Genomic DNA, 21,072 nt, shown 5'->3' with positions numbered 1-21,072 from the left:
AATTCGACAGCACAAAAACATCCAGAAAGAAAGCTATGAAGTCTCAAATATTGCTGACAGAAATGCACAAGCTTGAGAGTGCATGAGCACAACACGTATATTGGCTTAAGTTGGTGTCAATCCTAAACATATCTGAAACAAAGTAACGTAAAGTTTTGGGGATGTATTAATTCTAAAAAATATACCAGTCTGTACAAATGCAACCCCCAAAATTTGTCCCAAGCTGTGATACGAATTCGAATATTCGTGGTCTCAGTTCAAACTGGCAAATTTTAGAAGCTGCATGGGGCAATGAGTATACAAATCTTCCAAAACTCATTATAGCTCATTACCATGTGTTTTTTTTTTTTATTGTGTTTTTTTCATAGATTATTAATAACAGATATGGAGAATAAATCTGCGCCTCTCAACTGTACCCCGCCGGCCATTTTCCAGTTTCCCAGTTTTATCTTCACCCAGGAACAACGCGAGAACGGAGTCATAGTGCTACACGTCATAGTTGCAGCGTACATGATCATCTGCTTAATGCAGATATGCGACCGTTATTTTGTGTCCTCCCTGAAATGCATATGTGAAAGTAAGTGACAGTTTGTGTATTTTCTTGACATTTATCCCAGAGATTTCAATATATTAATACGAATGATGTTGTCCATATTTTAGTTCCAGGGTTCCCATGCTGGTTTCAGTGATGAAAACAAATATTTTAGGCATTCACTCACGATGCCAAAGTACCACAATCGTCATACGTTTACGAATTTCACACGCGTTGTATACGTCACATGGGACCCATGTTGCACAACGCCGTTTGGCGACTGCGGCTCTCTAATGGACAATTAAATCAAAAAGAAAAATACCGTTTATTAAAACTCGGCGATTTATGATTCTCGAAATAGAAAAATGTATGAAATGTCGATTATGGTCGATTAACCAGGACCCCCTCCCACCGAGTTCTATAAATGCTATTCTTAGTTGAAACAAATTAGCAGATTTCCTTGATTTGTTAAAGCGGGGGGATTTGAGTCCCAAGCGGCGATAACAACGCACACTAAATAGCAAAGAATCATGGGTAGACGTTTGTTTGTAAACAACGACACGCTATGGCCATCTAACGCATGCGCAAGTGACGTCCCCGCTTTAAAATGTCACTAAATTCAAAGTTGTTGTTTACAAAATCCAAATTAAAAAAGTAAAAGTTACCGAACATTTTTTTTTCGCACAAAATGATTACATTAAATTTATTTTATTTTATTTTATTTTATTTTATTTTATTTTATTTTATTTTATTTTATTTTATTTTATTTTATTTTATTTTATTTTATTTTATTTTATTTTATTTTATTTTATTTTATTTTAATTTTATTTTATTTTATTTTATTGCACGTTCAAGCCATATGTCATTTTAAAAATATAATAAAAACACAAAAGGCATGCCAAATAAGTCCCTTAAACAAAACTCGATGTTTGAAAAATGCGGGTGCCAACGTAACTGTACCCTGTGTGAATAATGGATGCCATTAAACACTTACAAAACATAATGGATAAATAATCGGATATTCTCCTCGGAAAAGAGCTGTTATTCATAATTTCAAGGGAAGGCTCATTTAATGATTCGGTTAAAAATAATAGTGCTTGTGGTCGGCATGATCATGTAATAGTTTCAGAGACGGAGTACTAATTTACGAAAAAAGACATGACTGATATTATTCGTATCCCCGGATTCGTGACACTGTTGAACATGAAGTAAACAACACTGACCTAGAATCAGTCTAATTAAAATAATTACCCTATTCTCAATTCCGGATATGTTTGTAATGAAGTAAACAATTAATTTAACGACATTATTAATTAAACTGGAGCCGGCCGGGTTTTATCAAATAATGGTGCGTGTACACGTATAATTGGCAATAAATGGAGTGTTAAAATCGCACGTGCGTGCACTTGTTGGATATGGGAATGCACGCTATTGAGACATTTAACGTTTTGTTTCTTTAAATCCGGCGCAAATTGCTTCATACTTCGTGCTCGTGCTACGGGATTCAATGTCAGTTGCCAAGCCCCTGTGATGTTAACGTCTGTCGACATGTGTTGTTGATGTCGCCCGATACCTGGAAATGTCCTCTTAGCGTCGGCCAATAGTTCGAAATGAGAAAACGTCGAATAAATGGTCATGATCATAACAGTTAACATCGGCTGACATCTTGAAAAAAGTTGTTAACACTGACCGACATTTGAAAACAACGTCGGTCAACATTTTTAGGTTTCACGTTGACGTCAGGTTTTTAAGTCTGTTTTTATGTTTCAAAACGAAAACAATTTGTAAGGCCTCTTGTCATTTTGCATTACATTGTACAGCTTATGATGACTGTATTCTTTGTGTATTTCTCGGTGATTTCTACTACGATCCATTCCAAGGCAGTCTAAATAATATAAATCATGTGTAATAGATGTCCCATTTTTCTTTTAGTTTTAGGTCTTCAACCGGATGTGGCCGGCGCAACCTTCATGGCCATTGGGACGTCAGCCCCAGAATTCTTCACTGCGATAATAGGTAAGCACGTTGCGCCACTGTGTATGTATGTGTGTGTGTGTGTCCTGTCATCTGAGCATGCACGCGACATGTAACAGCGTACTTGGTTATGGTAGAAGCCTACTCATAAACAAATATATCTATAAATTTTGCAATGAAGTGTACTCCTGGTCAATACAAGAGTGATGACGCCAAAATTACCAGCCTAATGATGGTTAAATTAATTTTGTCTGTATTTCAATGCTTTTATCATTGGTTCATATGGAAATATTACGTCATATATTAAGTTGTGGGATGGTGAAATGATGAAAATATTATATCTCATACCTGGTAAACAATTTTTTGTTATCCTGAATTATTTCAAAAATCTGTTGTTTTTTTCTTCTTATTTTAAAGGGAACTGTTCTAAACTCTCATTTTGTTTGTACTAACCGGATTTTCTCTCTCAAAAGACGGTATTGTAACACACAAAGGGGTCCTGTTTCTTGTTACTATTGAACTGAGGCGCCTTGGCTGTACATACTAAACCAATAAACATATTCTTGAACTTTACGACTAACTTTCTCAAACAAATATGCGTAGGTTTTTGAAATTTCCCAAAGCTGAAGATGAAAATGACCGCTGTTGAGAACTTGAAGTTACTATCTTTTGGGAAACGCCCTCCCCCACCAAATGTTTAAAATTGTGTTGAGAATCGTCAGTATACTTCCAGATATAAACGGAGAAATATAACAATTGACCATTAGACCTCAGGTTGCTATCTACACACAAATATTTGTTGAAATGTAATGAGCTTTTAATTATTTTAATGCCGGATATTTATTCTATAAATTTATCGTCAACATTTATTATCGCCGAATTAACAGTCCATTTAGAAGATAATTGTGACAGTTGTTCAAATTAAAAATGACCGTGATCTTTTTGAATACTCCCATAACTTAACCATTTTACCCACGACGATGAGTATATTATTGGTCTGAAGTTACCAGACCAGAGTATGCGGCATCAGGATGGGCTCAATAAATAATAATAGTAATAATACGTGAAATCGAGTCACGATTCTCAGTATCAACAGATGTTTACAGGGCGATGGGAAGGTATTTACGACTCAAAACCAAACAAACCAATAAGTGCAGAATATAATTTATGTCATTCATGCAAATGCCGACAATTATCTGTGAAGTGTCCGTGTGTCCTGTTATTTTACAGTTCTCCGGGTAAAACGCCCCTAGAAGGGCATTCCGGGCATATCATGCATCTTACTTCGTGTACTGATTATTTTCCCCCCATCTTTTCCCTAACGTATTCACCCATTAACAATAATGGTTCACTCTTTATGTGGTTTAAAACAATCATGCAGGTAACCGTAGCCACGTGTCAACTGTGACCTTTGCTCTCGGAGAGTACAGATGCAATGCTGATCGGCGCGAAGCTCATTCTGTTAGCAGTACACGGTGATAATTCGGAAAGGGATATGTAATTTATTACAAAAGTAGTTTCGATTTGTTCAATAAATTATTATTAATATCCGAATTCGTTTAAAGCGTTTTGACAAACAAAACAATACTCATACTAGTCCGCGATTGTTGACCAGTTCTGTCAAAGGATGTACTATCGTATTTGCTTTGTCGCCGTACGGTGTTCATCACAGCAAGCGAAGATCATTGCGTCCGATGGGAAGCTTGTTCAGCATACATGCATAACATCCGGTTTGTGTTTGCAGTCCGATCAAAAATGTCTAGCTACCATGTTGTTCTTACCTGTGTTCAAATATAAATAAGATATGGAATTAAATTTGTTTGAAATTTAAGTTTGGCATTATATTAAATCATCAATGTCACAAATACCGGTAATATTGTAATCTGGTCAAAGCAAGATGGCCGACTGGTAGCCATTTCTTTCAAGAAATGCGCAGCTTTATTTAATTAAAACAGCCACATACTGATGCCGTTGAGTTATCACATGGCCGCATTAACACATCTACTTTACGAATGTTAAGGGTTACATTTTGTTTCCAGTCGACACAGTCTTAAACATACTTTATACATACATAATTATTTCGTCGCATGTACTCGCGATATACATATATATGTATAAACAGATGTATAGCACAAACCATTTAATCGATATTAAAATAAATAGCAATAAATACGATAATTAGTCCAGAATCCTGGGTATAAAATTAAACATAATGAATATCCAAAATTGTTCAAGCATGCATACAAAATGAAATTATTCATCATCAATAACAGATGCTGGCTTAGTATAAAAATCATACAGACATGTCTGATAAATAAATTAACACATATTTATGACGCGTTTATTTTAGAACGGATATATCTTTCGCGTGATTGTCAGCGAAAACCAAAAAAAAGTGTTTTGGCAGTGGAAGTTTCGCCTGAATCATACACATCAAATGCCCAGAAGCGTTAGAACCGACACTTAGAGAAGATTTTATCTTCATGGTGTTTCTCTAAAATATGGTTGTTTTAATTTCTCCCTAAGTCCGTATATTCGTAAGACTGAGGTGTTTTTTTTTATTTTAAACGCTTATATGTCTTAACCAACCAAGTGCCCATGGATTAGAATTCACATTGATCGAAAGGCTTCGTAATTAAACGGTCACCATGTGTCTTATTTCAAATACAAAAAGCTGTAAATAAGGCAACATATGTACGCAAGTAGACCGACCTTTCTGTGGGAATGGCCCGAAATGGACGGCTTCCGGATTGTAAGTGCCAGGTGAAATATTTTGTTATGAACATCAACAGTTGTGCAAATATCCACCCGGGGATGCAAATCGCTGTTCGCTTGAAATTAAATATATTTAGTTAAATACAATTAAGCAATATCCGAGGCTGTATTTGCCTCAAAGTTCAACATTTTCAAAAATTCGGTTCCTATTACGTATGCTCCATCACTGAGTTTTAGACAAAATGTCTTATTTACGTACGTGTATTCGGTTTGAATATAATTAAAAATGAATGATAATTATTATTGTAGTCGACAATTACTTATGCTTAATACAATACATTGAATGTTGTTGTGGTACGATAATTTTACGGAAAACCACGAGTAGACTTCTACATTAACAATCCAGTCATTTACAACACATATGATACATGCGCACTGCATAGTATTCTAGACTAATAGTCTGAGAACAGACCATTAGAAACTATGGGGGTCGTAGGGTAAACGCAAATGATTGTTTTCTTCACTTAAGTTTGATTTGTTTCAAGGTCATGAACTGCTGTAGACTCTTTTTTTGCTTTAAAATACTTTTTTTTTTCAGTCATTTTCCTTCGACTAGTATATGTGTACATGTCGCACCCCTGTGTTGTTACTCACTGTTTTTGTTTCTTTTCTTTAAGGCACCACCGTAGCAAAGGATAACATCGGTCTCGGTACCATGGTCGGATCGGCAGCTTTCAACCTGGCGTTTCTCATAGGACTGTGCGCTCTCGTAGCGGGAACGGTAAGGGCAAACAGTGCGCGGTATAAACGACACACGAAATAATGGCACGGGTATTAAGGTAATCATGGCACAGATATACGGCAAATGAAAAATGACCTAGGCGGTAATAATGGCACTTTAATAATGTCTTGTGCCAAAACATAATCCGACAAACAAAAACAAAGACTGTTTTTTCTTTCACGTATCATGGTGTTGTTGGAAATATCTCGGGGACACCTGGATATTTTAGACATTTTCAATAAACGTTACCAAGGTTACAAAGATTGTGGACGGAAGCGAGTTTCGGCCACCAATATTCCACTCGTAATTTTGAGCACAGAACTTTCGGCCACACACGTGTTTTATATTTTATCTTATTTTCATATTTACTTTAGAAAACAGCCTTGACAAGGTTTATAAAAATTGTCTAAAATAATATAATTTCAGTTATTTTCGACAACACCAGAATCACTATGATAACAATTATGTTTAATGACATAATAGTTTTCCCCACAATATCTCACGATAATGTACACCCCTATTTGCAAGAAAGTTCATTTCAACAACAAAAACCCGAACTCTGGTGGTGGTGACTCCTAAAAACAATAATGAATCGCATGCTAGGTCACACTTGATTCCGTCGAAGAAGGGACTAGACGTGATAATGTGTTCAGCTCTGATCTTCTCCTTATCCAATATGGCACTGTGGGAGATTCAACATTGGTTAAATAAATTATTAGTAAATTATTATTTCCTGTGTCATTTGTACCTGTGACATTATTTCCCAAAATTTATTTTGAAAAATATTTCGCTGAGAGGGGTAAAATTTCTGCCGATTTCGAAAACCACCGGCGACCGTAACTGCGAATGCTCGTCCACTGACGCGCTTAGACGTAACGCCCAATTAGTAAAATCAGCATATCATTTCAAGTTGTAAACGAAGTTCCGTAAAATCACGACCTCTCTGTCATACTGACGCTCGGAGTTGGTCACGTGATAAATCATCAGATATCATTTATTCATAGAGCAGCACATCAAGTGATTTGATATTTTTGGAAAAGTGTTTTTGTTAGAAAATTTAACACATTGTAAACCCACAAGTTAAATGTTCAAAACAAAATACTGCATATCTTACGGAAACATAAATGTTTATTGATTTGACATTTACGAATTAATGCAACCACAACAATATAAATCATTCTATAGTCTGGGACTCGTATAAATTAAACATCATGTCACATATTCCATTGACCTAACTCAGACGACCAACGAAGATGACGTAATTCAACGTATAATGGGATGATAATGATATCGCCTTATTCAGAATGTATTTTTTACGTTTTATGATGTATCGACTTCATTAAATTCAAATACTTCATCATTTAGCAGTATATATCAGTACCACCCCAAGCACCAAGTTATTTGAATGTCCTCTTATATGACCTTACAAACGAGATACTCCGCATTTGGTAAAAAATAGTGGCGGCTCGAATCACACCGGAGCATTATAACATTTCTCCCCTCAAAAACTGTTCAATTTGAAGCACTGCAGAAAGCGAAAGCGCCAACATTGTTTCACCCCCCCCCCCGAAAAAAAAACTACTATACAAATACAAATACAAAAACAAATACAAATATAAGACATATTTGTGTAACTAAAACACCTTTCTCGAAAAATTCTTTTATTTTGTAGCACTTCAGAAAACAACATACACATGTAATATTTCAACCTAAAACGCCCGACTCTGTGCGATTCATAAAGTGCTTATGTACAGGATATTTTTGTATCCAGTCTTTGGTATGCATCCATAATAAATAAATTGCATATTTATTTTTAAAAAGGGAAGCTTGCCCACACACGTCACTATTATCAGTAGACATACTGTGCATATAGCGATAATTTATCATAATGATGATTTTATTATTTCCAATAATAAACAGCTTTATGTTTCGCTGTATTTTGGGTCTGCGCCTACCACTTCAATTTCGTAAACTTGATAATTCAGCGCTAGACAGGCGTTATAATTCATGTCCTTCTTAACTAGTATTCTACTTGCGGCCGGGAGCCTCAATGTTGAATGTATCTGATATGGTGATTACCACAGATCTGTGCAAATTTGCATGTGATTTTAAACGAGCCCAACTAAGTGCATACTAATACATAAATATTTCACTATTATTCAGAAATGCCATAAATAAAATGCAATACGAAAACTAATATCAAACAATAATTTAAGTTGTTACTTCTTCTTGAGATACCTTTCGTAAACGTGTATATGTTTATAAGTGACTGGTAACTTTTGTGTCGTGCGCATGCTCATTCAACGATTGGAGTATACTACTAGTATCAGGGGCATGTGGACAGGTTCCATGTTACGTAGTGAAATTATATCCACTTGAAAAGGGGTATAATTTCATAAAAATAAGTACGTGTTTAGAGGCTTTTTTGAAAAGTTATACTTCAGCATTGGCACCAGGTCTGACTTGGAGTACCCCCCCCCCCCGGGTGTACTTTACAAATAATTATGTACGGTGCATGGGACCCATACCGTCCATGCCAAGAAGACTGGGATCCTTTATAGTCAAAACAAAGACGTTGACCAAAATCGTTCACCGCCTGGCTTAATGGTCAATATTGACGTGAAAATCAAATCGATTTCCAGTTTCCAATGCAATGTTCTAATTGGATAACTAGGCTTGTCTCTTCATTTCCGGTCTATGGTTTAATTCGAGTTTGAACCAGTCATTGTTTCTCTTCAAATAATCACTGCACTTGTCATGAGTACATGCGTCTTCCACGGGCACTAGAGCACTTTTGTTAGAAATGCATATAGAAAGTGGTAATTCATAGAATATGATTACTATTGCCTACAAAGATGTACATGACAGTTGAACGCGCGCTGCGTGACGACATTGGCGCTTTGATTCCACACACAATTTTACCCTTGCATGTATGTCTTTCTGCAGGTCGGTCATTTAGATTGGTGGCCTTTACTGCGTGATTCAATGTGCTATATTATCAGTGTCATTGTCATCACCTTGATGATTTCAGACAGTTTAGTTTATTGGTAAGTTTATATTCATTTACAATTTTGATTGATTTCATTTTACCGCTTTTTATAAATGCTTGTTCAAAATGCGCAAGGACGATGGTTCTTATTTGAGGGCGGACCATTGCGTTTGACGGGGTGGTAAATTAGAATAAAACATAAATTGCAGAGAAAAATGCATGAACGTAAACAATACATGCGTTGTAAACGTGGCATGAGACCCACTCCAATACAACGTTGTTCGACGAATGAAGAACGAATGCGTTATATTTTTTGAACTAAAATTACTGCTTTTTTTAATTTATTTCTGACGTTGGTTCCAGGTACGAATCGACGATGTTGATTGTGCTGTATTTCTTGTATATTTTACTAATGTATATGAACCCGAAAATAACGAATCTGATAAAAGGAAGTGACGTACGGTCACCGGAAGGGGAATGTCACAGATTGGATACGAAGGAAGATAAAAACTACAAATCTACTGTGGCCGAGAACACGGACAATCTAACGAATGGGTTGGTCAGCACATGTGATGGAGACTCTTTGATTAACAGTCATTTGGAGAAAAACACCGATAACGATGCTGGTAAACGCGAAGATGGAAACAAGTCAAAACAGAATAAAACTCACCGGGAAACAACTGGATTAAATACCAGTACTACGCAAGGTGTTTATAAATGTTGTAATAAGACATGCCATGAACCAACTATTCACAGTGAGCTATCGTCTCCAAGTTCAAGTGAACAAACGCGTGTATTTTACACGCGTTGTGGACGTCGCTGCGAGTCCCATATTGAACAGGGCGGCGTGACGGCCACCACCTTTTAAGTTTAAATTGTGTACTTTAGAAATTGCTGCCGCTCTTCCTACATGTTTTTTCTTAACTACTAGATATTTTTCTGCCATAACCGAGAGGGTGATAGTTAATTCGTAAATACTAAAATAACTTGTGTGCGGTAAAAAATGGTACAGGGAATGTTCACCTGTATAGTTTTTTTCTAAATTCGAAATAACTACACACGATCTGATTTCGACCCTGAACGTAGCTAAACTTTACAGAACTTTACTCGTGTCTTGTTTTTGTTCACGAATAGATTCGTACGGCTTTAAACACATTGAACCGACACCGTTGTTTGAACCACCGGAATCATGCTGTCGGCGATTGATATGGGCCATCATGCTTCCGATGTCCATCCTTTTCTTCATCACCATCCCAGACTGTCGCAAAACAAAATGGCGTCAGTGTTTCATGTTGACTTTTCTCATGTCGACGGTATGGCTGAGTTTATTATCGTACATTCTAGTGTGGACTGTCACCGTTACAGGTAAGAGGGTAGGCTTATGCTTGCAGTGTCAGACATATCTCCTTAACTGCAGCGTTCCAATTTATAAGTTATTCAGGCATCAAAAAATGGACCCTTGTCGGCCATCTTCATGAACTATAGTCATGATGTTAAACATTATGGTATATTTTTAGGCTACACCATTGGTGTGTCCGATGACGTCATGGGATTAGTATTTCTAGGCCCTGGAACAAGTGTACCAGACCTAATGGTTAGTTTAATTGTAGCAAAAGAAGGTAAGATTGAACTGTAAATGAAATTCAGTAAACCGGTTAGGTATTAGTTTTTGAGCAGCTTGCGGTCGTAGCGATTGAAAACAACGAAGACATTTTAGCGTGTTCGGTTTTATCGCAATTAGTACGGATTAGGGATGTGTTGCTATGGGGGGGGGGGATGACTACTCAATCCGACGAAGTCAACATGCTCAAATTAATTGCTGTGTTTGAATTACAACCACCGATAGAGGACGAAATACAATAATTGTGATATTTTAAGTCGTAGTCTACTTAGTATTGCTGACTGAATTGTATTTTATATATGTACTTCTTATGAAATTTGTCACAGTGTACCGACACAAGTCGACGCACATACGGTGACAGTGGTTGAAAAAATGTCGCACAACTGCCACATCTTTTTCATATGGACATTAAATTATTATTTGAATATTTTTTCAGGTTTCTGGGACATGGCTGTGTCGAACTGTATCGGAAGTAATGTTTTCGAAATGTTACTGTGCCTCGGCGTGTCTTGGCTCATCTCCTCGTTCCTACCTCCGTTTAACGTTCATCATCACACCGTCAAAATGCTAGAAAATGGACTGACGTATATATCACTAATGCTACTGGGTACCATCCTGGCGGTCAACGTAGCCATTGTTTGCAATAACTACAAAATGGACAGGAAACTTGGAGTTTTTCTCATATGTTGCTATGTAGCGTTTGTCGTTATTTCTGTCATGTACGAAATGAACATATTTGGAGCTGTGAGTCTTCCGATGTGTACATCTGCCGGGTAGGCACGTGACATGGATTCGCACGAAGAATTTTGTTTGAAAAAAAAATATTTAAAAAAACATGACGCACGCAGCTAGGGTGTACATGTATTCATATGCTTGTTTCGAATGCGCGTCATAATCTGTCTGATTAGGTCATCATTTCATAGACTCGTACGTCTCGCGCGTACAAACAAATGAGCCTCAGACTACTAGTCTGAGAATGAACGAATGTATTCAGGCTGTTTCAGGGTTTCGCGATATTTCATATCTAACATTTGCCTGCCATGGTTTCATAGATGGATATTTGAAGGGCGATTAAGGTAATTATTGCACGACTGACCATGAACGAGGAAAAAGACAGAAAATGACGTACTCAGATAACAATACCACGTGATGATGACGCCCGTCTATTGTTTATGGAACTGGAAATGGTCTTCGGTTTAGGCAGGTTCTTAGTATACACAATGGATTCGGTTTAGAGAGGTTCAAGTACATACTCCGACAATCATTTACATATTTAACGTGTCGTTCTCCAATTTACATGTTTCGTCTTTGAAATTTCATCAACATGGTCGACTATTCAAGTTTTAAAACTTATGTTCAGGGGATATGCTCTTTCAAATGGAACTGAAATAAATTTGAACGTGTCAGACTTGCTTAGAAATGCATTTCCATGCTTAACAATGTATTTTACTAGTCGCATGGGACCCATATCGAACCCATCGCTGTGCGAACACACTGTAGAATAGAAGCAATTATTATATGCTGGTTTTAAAATTTACTGCTACATTTATATATTAGCTTTGTCCACAATGAATTTTACTAAGTCAAATCACGCTGAGAAAGTCCACACTCCTTATCTTTTCAAGTCAGTTGAACATCGTTAGGTTACCTGTCCGACAGTGCAGTGCAGTGCAGTGCGGTGCGGTGCGGTGTGGTGTGGTGTAGTGTAGTGTGCAGTGATGCTAGTAGAAGTTTTCGGGTAGTAAAAATGACAATTATTTTATAGAAAAAATGTTTTAAACCATATTAAATTATATATTTTATGAAAGCTCATAATTCACACTAGTTAACAATTGATGTTACGTTAGATAAACCTTAATGTGGTCACGTGACTGCTAAGTAAATAAATCCTTTGTTGAAGATTCAAATGAGTGCTGTGAACTAATTGAAAGGGATAATGCAATTTTTGAAAAGAAAAATTTAGAATAAAACATGAGAAACATAACAGCGATCTTGGATAACGTTTTTTTTAAAACGTTTTTAATTTTGACCACTGTTTTAAGCATGTTCCATTTACGAAAAAGCTTTAAAATGTTCATAGAATACAGTAATTAGATATATAAAATATAAAAAGTTGCATCCCTAATAACAAGAATCGGTAAAACTTGAACATATATTAAACGATAAACCGTTTTGGTGACTACGCCGTAATTTCGTCAATTTCATAGCATTTTTTTATTTCAAAAACGACAACAAACAAACAAAACAAATACAGGAACTCGTGGCTTTAAGGTCACTGATATTTAAATCGAATATTTAATCATGATATTAAACTGAAAAAAAAATCTTATTTTTACTAGTAAGTACAAGTTATTTGTGGAGAACTATGTAGACCGTACTATGCCAATACTAGGGAGAAAAAATCAATTTGTGCGTCTTGACTGTTCTGAACTACATTAGTAATTCAATTACCACTTTTCAAGTTGTTTTATATTTTTAACTCATTATTGATTATTTGTTTATAAACAACGCTGTCTAAATCAACGTAGGTTTTCTTGTCAAAATTCATAAATAACATTGGTTGTTTGATAGACGCAGGATCGAATCCGTCTTTCACCAGTTGTAATTTGGTGTGTTTGTACGTGCCGGTGACTTCTATTTCCTCCATTATCCTAATAAATTTAGGACATGCGTACATTGGTAAATAATTAGTCACGTGGGAGAACAAGTCACTGGGGTCCATTTGGGCGCCATCTTTGATCGTTATGGCAGCCATCCCGGCCTTTCCATCCACGTTACCTGCGGAGAAAGGTGGTTAATAAGAGTATATTTCATACAAATCAAGAATAATATCATTGAAAAATATATGTAAACATAATTTCTAGGAACGAGTCGATGAATTGACAAATTCTAAACCACAATTTGAACCCTTTGTGTTAGTGTCCAGTGAAGAGCAAACTGTCACATGAAAACAGTTATGCACCTATGTCTACTTTTCAAATCGAGGCATATAACGATTTACCTGATTGGTGGACACTATAATATAATATTGTTAACGTGAATTACTTAATGTAATTGTTGTGTATGCCATACGACCATCATTGTTTAGAAATATCACCGCACCTCGACGAAACAATGTTAAAAGCATTCTTAGTTCTTACCCTGTACTTCAACGCCATAAACATTTGCTTCTTTGATGGCGGGGTATTCTCCAAGAACCTGAGCCACTTCAGTTGTCGCCACATTCTCACCTTTCCACCTTTGGTACGCAAGAAAGAGGCAATAAATATTATACTATTCCAATACGAAATACATTCATACATCCAATTTAAGTTCTCAAAAAATATCCCTACATTGGTTTATACCGTTACAGTTCACCATTTCAAACAGTAATAAAATAGTAGAAATACAAGCATACCGTTCTTTGTAAGTTTTTTTCTATTTTCTCAAAATAGAGGTGATCTATGAAAACGTCGTTATTGTTGCCGGCTTTGTTGAACTCACCTGAACGTGTCTCCAATACGGTCGCGGAAGTACAAATAATATCCGCTATCCAGAACCATTATGTCACCACTGTTGAAATACCGGTCACCTTGTACAAAGACGTTTTCCAGTATCTTCTTCTGTGTATTGGACTTTTCCCCAGCATACCCATCGAAGACAGCCAGTTTGTCAATATGCGTTATCAACAGGCCTTGCTCGCCTACATAAGGAGACACGTATAATGCCAATCCGATCTGTATTAGCTACTAATTCTGACCACAGTTCCTCAATCGGATTTTAGATTTGTGTCATATGTATTAATCATAGTATTAGTAGCATTACTGCGCTTATGTAAATTACATATCAAAATCCATTATGATTTTTTAGAACGTGTGTGTATGATATCACCCGTCATTCTGCCCCGAGCTAGCGCATGAAATAGAGTAATTCACTACCCATGATGAAACAACACCCTAATCACTGGGTGAATTTTGTCATTATGTTTAATACATACCCAGTGGCACTCTGACACATCTTCCGTCCGGACCTCTGACAGGAAGTGACGATTCGTAGTCGAATTCAATAATATCGAACTTCCTTAAGAGCTGACAAAAAGTGTTGAATTTATAATTGTAATACGCCAAATGTAGGAGTGTTAAAAAGCTGAGCTGTTTTGCCACTTTCTTCGTAATTTTTTACAGCGGGCGCAAACAAGAGTCGGAGAGGAATATAGCGCAATATAGCGAGAGATGTTCTTATTGGCGCAATCAAATGAATGAATACGATTTGCTACATTTTACTTATTTTCTTTCACTGTTATTAGTATTACCTTTAGTAACGGCGACATTCGTCCAACGGCACCAACTCTGCCATCCATGTTACGGAAGAAAACGTTCCCTTCTGTGGCGCCATAAAATTCTCCAATAACTGGAATATTGAATCTGTTCTTGAACTCAGTCCATATATCGGGCCGAAGACCATTGCCGATAGCCATGCGCAGTTTATGATTAGTCTCATCCAGGTTCTAATGAATATAAAATGGAAGCCGCTAAGCAGTAACAAATACGGTATATATAAAAAAAAACTACAACTTCTTAACATTTTAATGACAAAGAGCAAGCTTGTTCCTATAGCAACAATGACTTTGTAACACCTTCACCCAAACACTACATTGAAAGCCTAAACAGGCGGCCATTTTGAATTGAATCAAAAATCATTTTACATATTTATTTTTGTAATGTATAGAAAAAAAAACTATTGTATAAAAAAAATATAACTTGCAATGTAATCTTGGTCTGAAAGAACACTAAGTCACCCAAACGTAAAGCCAGAATGCTGACTCCATTGTGATAGGGAGTATATGTTACCTGTGGCTTGGCTAGGAGGTAACGACATGTCTCGCCAATATACACGATCACGGTTGCGTCAAATTTACGACAGTCCTGCCAGTAATGGGTGGCGGAAAACTTTTTACTTAACGCCAGTGTTGCACCTGTAAAAAAATACAATATAATCGATCAGATTGGCCTATGGTTCTGAGGAAATGGGCAATCGTGTTTGGATAACACGTTCAAGTGTTATCTGAGTGTTCTCAATAATCGTGCAAGAGTCAAATAGATTACGTACACAAAGACCAGTTGGGGACCGGGGGGCTGTTTGGGGTACTGGACCCCCCCCCCCGTTGAAACAATTATTCAATTTGTTTTTGCATAATATAAAATAATCATTAACTTAGTCTGGCGACTTTAATTTTGGACCCCCCATAAATAAATTCTGTATCCGCCCCTGAAGACGACCCGGCCGCAATGTTCATACAAAGCTGCTGTCTGATAACACATCAGTGCATACGTTTTACATCGAGCATCTTGCTCCAGGAGGGGGGGGGGGCTGTGAATAAAATATGGTGCGCAAGCTGAAATAAAAAACGCGTAAAAAGGGTGTTATTTAATTATTTGACGCGTGTACGCGTGTATAGTCATAAAGTGTGAAAAAAGGAATCTCATGAATTCATGTTACCTCAACTTGGAAACAGTATGATTTTAGTATGTATATAGGGTATCTATTTCGAGTTTCTGCACTTTAAAAGGGGTTTACTTTTACCAAAACAAGTACGTGTTTAGAGGTTTTTTTTTAAAGCTATACTTCAGCATGGATACTAGGTCTGACTTGGAGTACTCCTGGACATCTTGCGTACGATTGACTCGAACAAAGCAATATATGATAACGCCGCGAATGGTGGAATGCGCTCTTACCTCTTGTGACAATGCCTGAAAACGTGATGAGAAAAGCTGAACTGTGGTACAAAGGCAGAGGCGTGTACACAACGTCTTTGTGTGTGATGTAAAATGAATCTAGAACATGTACGATCAAAGTCAGTCGTTCGTAAGATATCTTTGCTGGCTTTGGCAGACCTGTATAGGAAAGGTCAAATATTTTAATCCTCATAGCAATCGTATTTCCTTAGTGGTCACACGTTTTCGCGGTAATAAGGCTGTTCCATCTCTCCTAATTTCTCCCAATACTCAAAGCATCATCCCAGTAAGTCGCGCCCTCTAGCGACGAAGCTAGAGCAAAGTTTGGGTAAGCAAAATTCGGCGAGCAAGATTTAGCAAGTCACCGGATCAGATGGACTCTCGCCGTAATGGTGAGGAGCATTTCTCTTTGAAAATTATAAGGGCACATACTTGATTTCACTCAGCACTAATTTCCAACCTCATGAGCGGAATTCATAACATGCTTAATATAATAATAGCGTACTAGTACTATACACAGTTATTAAGTTATGGTTTCTATGGTTACCTGTTGTTCCCGAAGTATAGATGTACAGACACACATCCTTGCGTTTGACTCTTCTCAGATATCTAGGAATTGCGTCAAATGACGCCTTAGACACGTCACTGTCAATCCAGTGGACACCCTCACTTGTCTGGTCGGTAGAGGGCGTTCCTTTCATCCAAAGTTTGACGTCGACACTATCTATTTCCAAGATCGCGTCCCTCAGTTCTCTCTCTGTTAAAGCAACACATATCACCGAAACACTGAATCGGAATTATATATAAAGGTATAAAGTGAAGGCCAAAGTCAACCTACGCCACATCATCTTGTGGTAACAGCATTTGATTCGTGTAGTCATGTCACGGTGTCCTAATTTAGAAGGTAAAGTGCGTTGAACCATGGACGTACGAGTACATCCATGGTTGAACCGTTATGGAAGGTAGCAGGGACTACTATTTTCCATGGTTTAACTGATCTCAAAGAAAGCTTTACGTTTTGTAACCACAGTCCTTCTACCGGGTCATTTAATTATAGATACCATGGACGTACTTATTATAATTTAAATTTAAGATTCGAATCTTGTCGTGAAAAATCAAAACTAAGATCGGGCGGCAACTCAGCCAAGATGAAAGTACGTCTGCCTATTCATAAATTTAAGAAGAGTACAATAGAAAGACAATGCGTCTTATCAGATGTGAATCACCGTGCAGCGTCCATCTCTAGTACGTCCATGCATGGAAGGTACTATCTACATGGTCCATGCAGATACTAGTACTAAAAAGAGGTGTACAAAACTAGTTCACAGTTCGTTTATAGACATGGGCCTTTGGTGCATGGGACCAGGGAGCTGTAATGAGATTACAGCTCCCTGATGGGACATAGTATTCTAATCGATACCCAACAATACCTATACTCATCTTTGCCCACGACAAGTACCTTCGCATTGCTAACATCAAGGCAGTGTTGTAAAGATTTCGACCTGATGTTGTAATTGAGAAAAGCACACGAAATACCCAACTTTGCAAAGCCCAGCCACGTCCACAGAAACGCCGGTTCGTTGTACATAAACAACGCTACGGTGTCTCCACATTTCAGACCGCTGTGCCGTCTCACGAAATTGGCGAACTGGTTCGACAGGTAGTCGAAGTCGGCGTAACTGTATGATTCACTCTGGTACAGGATGCACGGCTTTGCTGAGAATTGCCGACTGTGGGCGATCTGCAGGATGTCGTCAACGATCGTGAAGTCTTGTTTTTGGCGGAGAAATACGCTAATGTAAATCCGCAAGCCCAGCAAAACCTCGGGCAGATCGCGGAACAGAAATGGATAGGTTAAAACGGCGATACAGAACACTGCCAATAACCCCAACAGTATGGTAATCAGCAATTCGAACATTGTGTTACCACGATATTCGCACCGACACCTTCGTATGGCACTCCCTTTCGAAAATTCGGCCTGCTCTAACGACCACTAACAACAAAGTTTAAACAGCCCATTAATAACAAAGTTCAGCCGTAGGCCACTATACTGTCTCTCTATCGTGACTGCACATAGACCTCATTGTTCAACTTTCACTCAGTTCGTTTGTAGCCATGGACTCAAAACGTGAGGTTTACACGTGAGGTTTGTTGAAACACTTAAAACACATATATAAAACATACAAATTTTACAAGAATTACTGAACCGCCGAATAGTTGGAGTTACGAACTAAAATCAATGTTGCCCAATAACTCAAGGTTCTGTTAACCACGGTTACTTTTTTATTAACCGTGAATCACCGTACTGCCTTCATAAACATTTTGCGGTATTCTCGTAATAACCTCATATTCAAAATGTTGTTTGTCGAGTATATATTCTACATAACTTGACAATTTCCAGGGGCAAAATGACGCGTGTTTTTTTTTATTTGCCAAAGTTTCCTAACAATCGCATGCAAATTAAGTCAGCAATTGTAATGTCAATTGATGATCCGGCAATGATCCGGCCGGAAACAAGTATTAGTGATTTTCGTGGTTTCGGAGCGTGATGATTAAATTTAATAACATATGCTTGCTTTACATTACTAAACTGTTTTAATTCTATAATTTCTATTATTTTGAGCAAGGACAAGGTCCTGTACCGGGACATAGTCGCTCCATCCCATAGACATCCATGCATTGAGACGAATAGATCGTCAGGCCCCTGTGTTCTCATCATTTTATTATTGGGAGGAAAAGCTTTATACTAATAAGAAAAATTTCAGGATACCGCAAAGTATGCACTCAGACAGTACGTCGCTGCATCAACCTCCGCTGCGTGTTGGTCGATACTCTCGCTGTACTGTCTTCGTGTATACTTTTCGGTATCCTCATAATGACCTCAATAGTATTTGGATGTAATACTTCAAATTTAACAGCATGTATAACTTTTCCATTTATACCAAATATAACTATCATTCTTAGAGCATCTAGAGGGTATTCTATCAAACCAATTTACCCCTGTAGGTCCATTTTTATGAGTTTTTTTTGGGAGGAGGGAGAGTTGTGGTAAAAAACACCCCAATGGTAGACAAACTGCAATTTACTTCTTGGTACATGGTAGAAATTCAAATAAACATTGCCTGCAAAATTCGCTCTAGGGAGGGGGAGGGTTCGACCGTATCAGCACTTCCTGATCTATAATTTGGACGAACCAAATGTATATTGAGTGAAGTAACAAAAACGCAATGATGTACAATAACTGACAGTGTTCACATTTATTAATTTCAAGTTTGACATTACTGCATATATTGTGATGTGCATTTTGAAAGATCTAGGGGTGAATTACCCTCGTAGTCACACGCCACACACAAGTGATTGAAAATTCAATAAATGTAGAATATACATAAAACTGCATCACAGTGACTAGAGATTTATTCTGAAACGAAATTTAAAAATGGAAGCTACACCATGTACATGTAATCAATGTTAGCATGTATGCAGTAATACATGTATAGCTTCATTGAAGAGATATGTCATGATTAGTAAACAATATTAAGTTTGAATGTATCATAAACATAGATTTGATCTACAAGAAAAGGTAGGAGGAGGCATACATTGTTTTTGGGATGGGTTCTATGCGGCGTATACAGCGCATGCAAAATCAGAACCAGGGTATTTGTTTATCTGAAATGCGAACATGCACTGGGGTGTTTCAACACACTGAGGCACAGTTGCGGCTCTGTGGATGCAGTAAATCGGTGACATTGCAACATAGTACTAGGATACCATGATCTGTGCAATGTACACAACTCGTATCATTTTTTTTTGCTCGATATCAATGCAAAAACACTTTTGAGATATTTTATCTAAAGCTTTCCTAAGTTAAAAGTTTGTCATGGTTACATAACATAACCCAAACATCCTTTCTTTGTGAGAAGTTTATATTTATTCAGAAGAGAGAATATATATATATATAAATCGAATTCATAGTTGTAAAACTAACTGATAAGTAAAATATTCTCAAATGACATTTCAAAATACAGCAATTCCTACATTGGCTAAAGTATTTGTTTGAAGACACCATATCATAAGTTAATTTTATCCAATATACCTGGCCTCTCATTCTAAACAGGAAGTTTCGTTGAACCCATACAGGTAATTAAACTCGTTGAAGCACTTGTGTCAGCTGCAGTAGATCACAAGCAGGATTTGGAATCATGTGATATTTTGAATGAGTCTTCCAGTTGGTGATGTCATCAAACTATTATCGTATGAAACCTCTACAAAGTGTCCATTTGATTTGAGAGTTGAATAATTGCTACCATATTATATATATCATCTCAAAATGACTATACCACTTAAAATCCTCTCGCATATTTCTTTAGGTATCAACTCTCCAAAAAAATTTACATATGATCTTCTAATATTAAAATAAATGACATTCGAGAGAAACAAAAATTACTCGCACTAGACAAAACAAATCAATTACCAAAACAATACATTTAAATATTTGTATAGCAAGTCAGTTTCAATATTATTTGTGAATAACTATATGCAAAGAAAAAAAAATATTTTGTTTTTTTTTAATCTGATTAAAACAGAACATCCCTTGTAGTCGATTTTCAGTACGGACTGCAATGTAGCTAATCAATACTGACCACACATGTGTGTTGTTAAAATGAATCATCTGAATTCTTCAGAATTTTTATTCTTGTATATATAGGAAATGTCATCCACAATGACACAAGTAGTGGTGTGCCATTT

The 21,072-nt window shown here is 37.1% G+C and overlaps 2 protein-coding genes across 2 annotated transcripts; one reads left to right on the top strand and one right to left on the bottom strand.

Moving 5' to 3' along the window:
- The first annotated feature begins 384 nt into the window (after nt 1-384).
- LOC102809352 (sodium/potassium/calcium exchanger 4-like) lies at nt 385-12,036 on the top strand. Its single transcript, XM_006811621.3, has 8 exons — nt 385-577; nt 2,465-2,548; nt 5,899-6,002; nt 8,949-9,049; nt 9,355-9,746; nt 10,126-10,356; nt 10,509-10,610; nt 11,049-12,036. Exons 1-8 carry the CDS (start codon nt 385-387, stop codon nt 11,387-11,389), a joined length of 1,548 nt encoding a protein of 515 aa, XP_006811684.2. The 3' UTR covers nt 11,390-12,036.
- A 1,027-nt stretch (nt 12,037-13,063) lies between these two features.
- Nucleotides 13,064-18,244, bottom strand: LOC100372558 (long-chain fatty acid transport protein 2-like). Its single transcript, XM_078009075.2, has 9 exons — nt 17,763-18,244; nt 16,874-17,079; nt 16,327-16,485; nt 15,442-15,566; nt 14,904-15,098; nt 14,589-14,679; nt 14,096-14,294; nt 13,753-13,850; nt 13,064-13,390 (listed from the first exon to the last, which is right to left on the bottom strand). Exons 1-9 carry the CDS (start codon nt 18,242-18,244, stop codon nt 13,080-13,082), a joined length of 1,866 nt encoding a protein of 621 aa, XP_077865201.2. The 3' UTR covers nt 13,064-13,079.
- Nucleotides 18,245-21,072: the final 2,828 nt, after the last annotated feature.

Source organism: Saccoglossus kowalevskii, chromosome 13 (assembly GCF_978046115.1).
Source record: "Saccoglossus kowalevskii chromosome 13, keSacKowa6.1, whole genome shotgun sequence".
Lineage (NCBI taxonomy): Eukaryota > Metazoa > Hemichordata > Enteropneusta > Harrimaniidae > Saccoglossus > Saccoglossus kowalevskii.
Note: the sequence above shows the minus strand (reverse complement) of the source record. Positions and strands in the feature narration are given on the sequence as shown.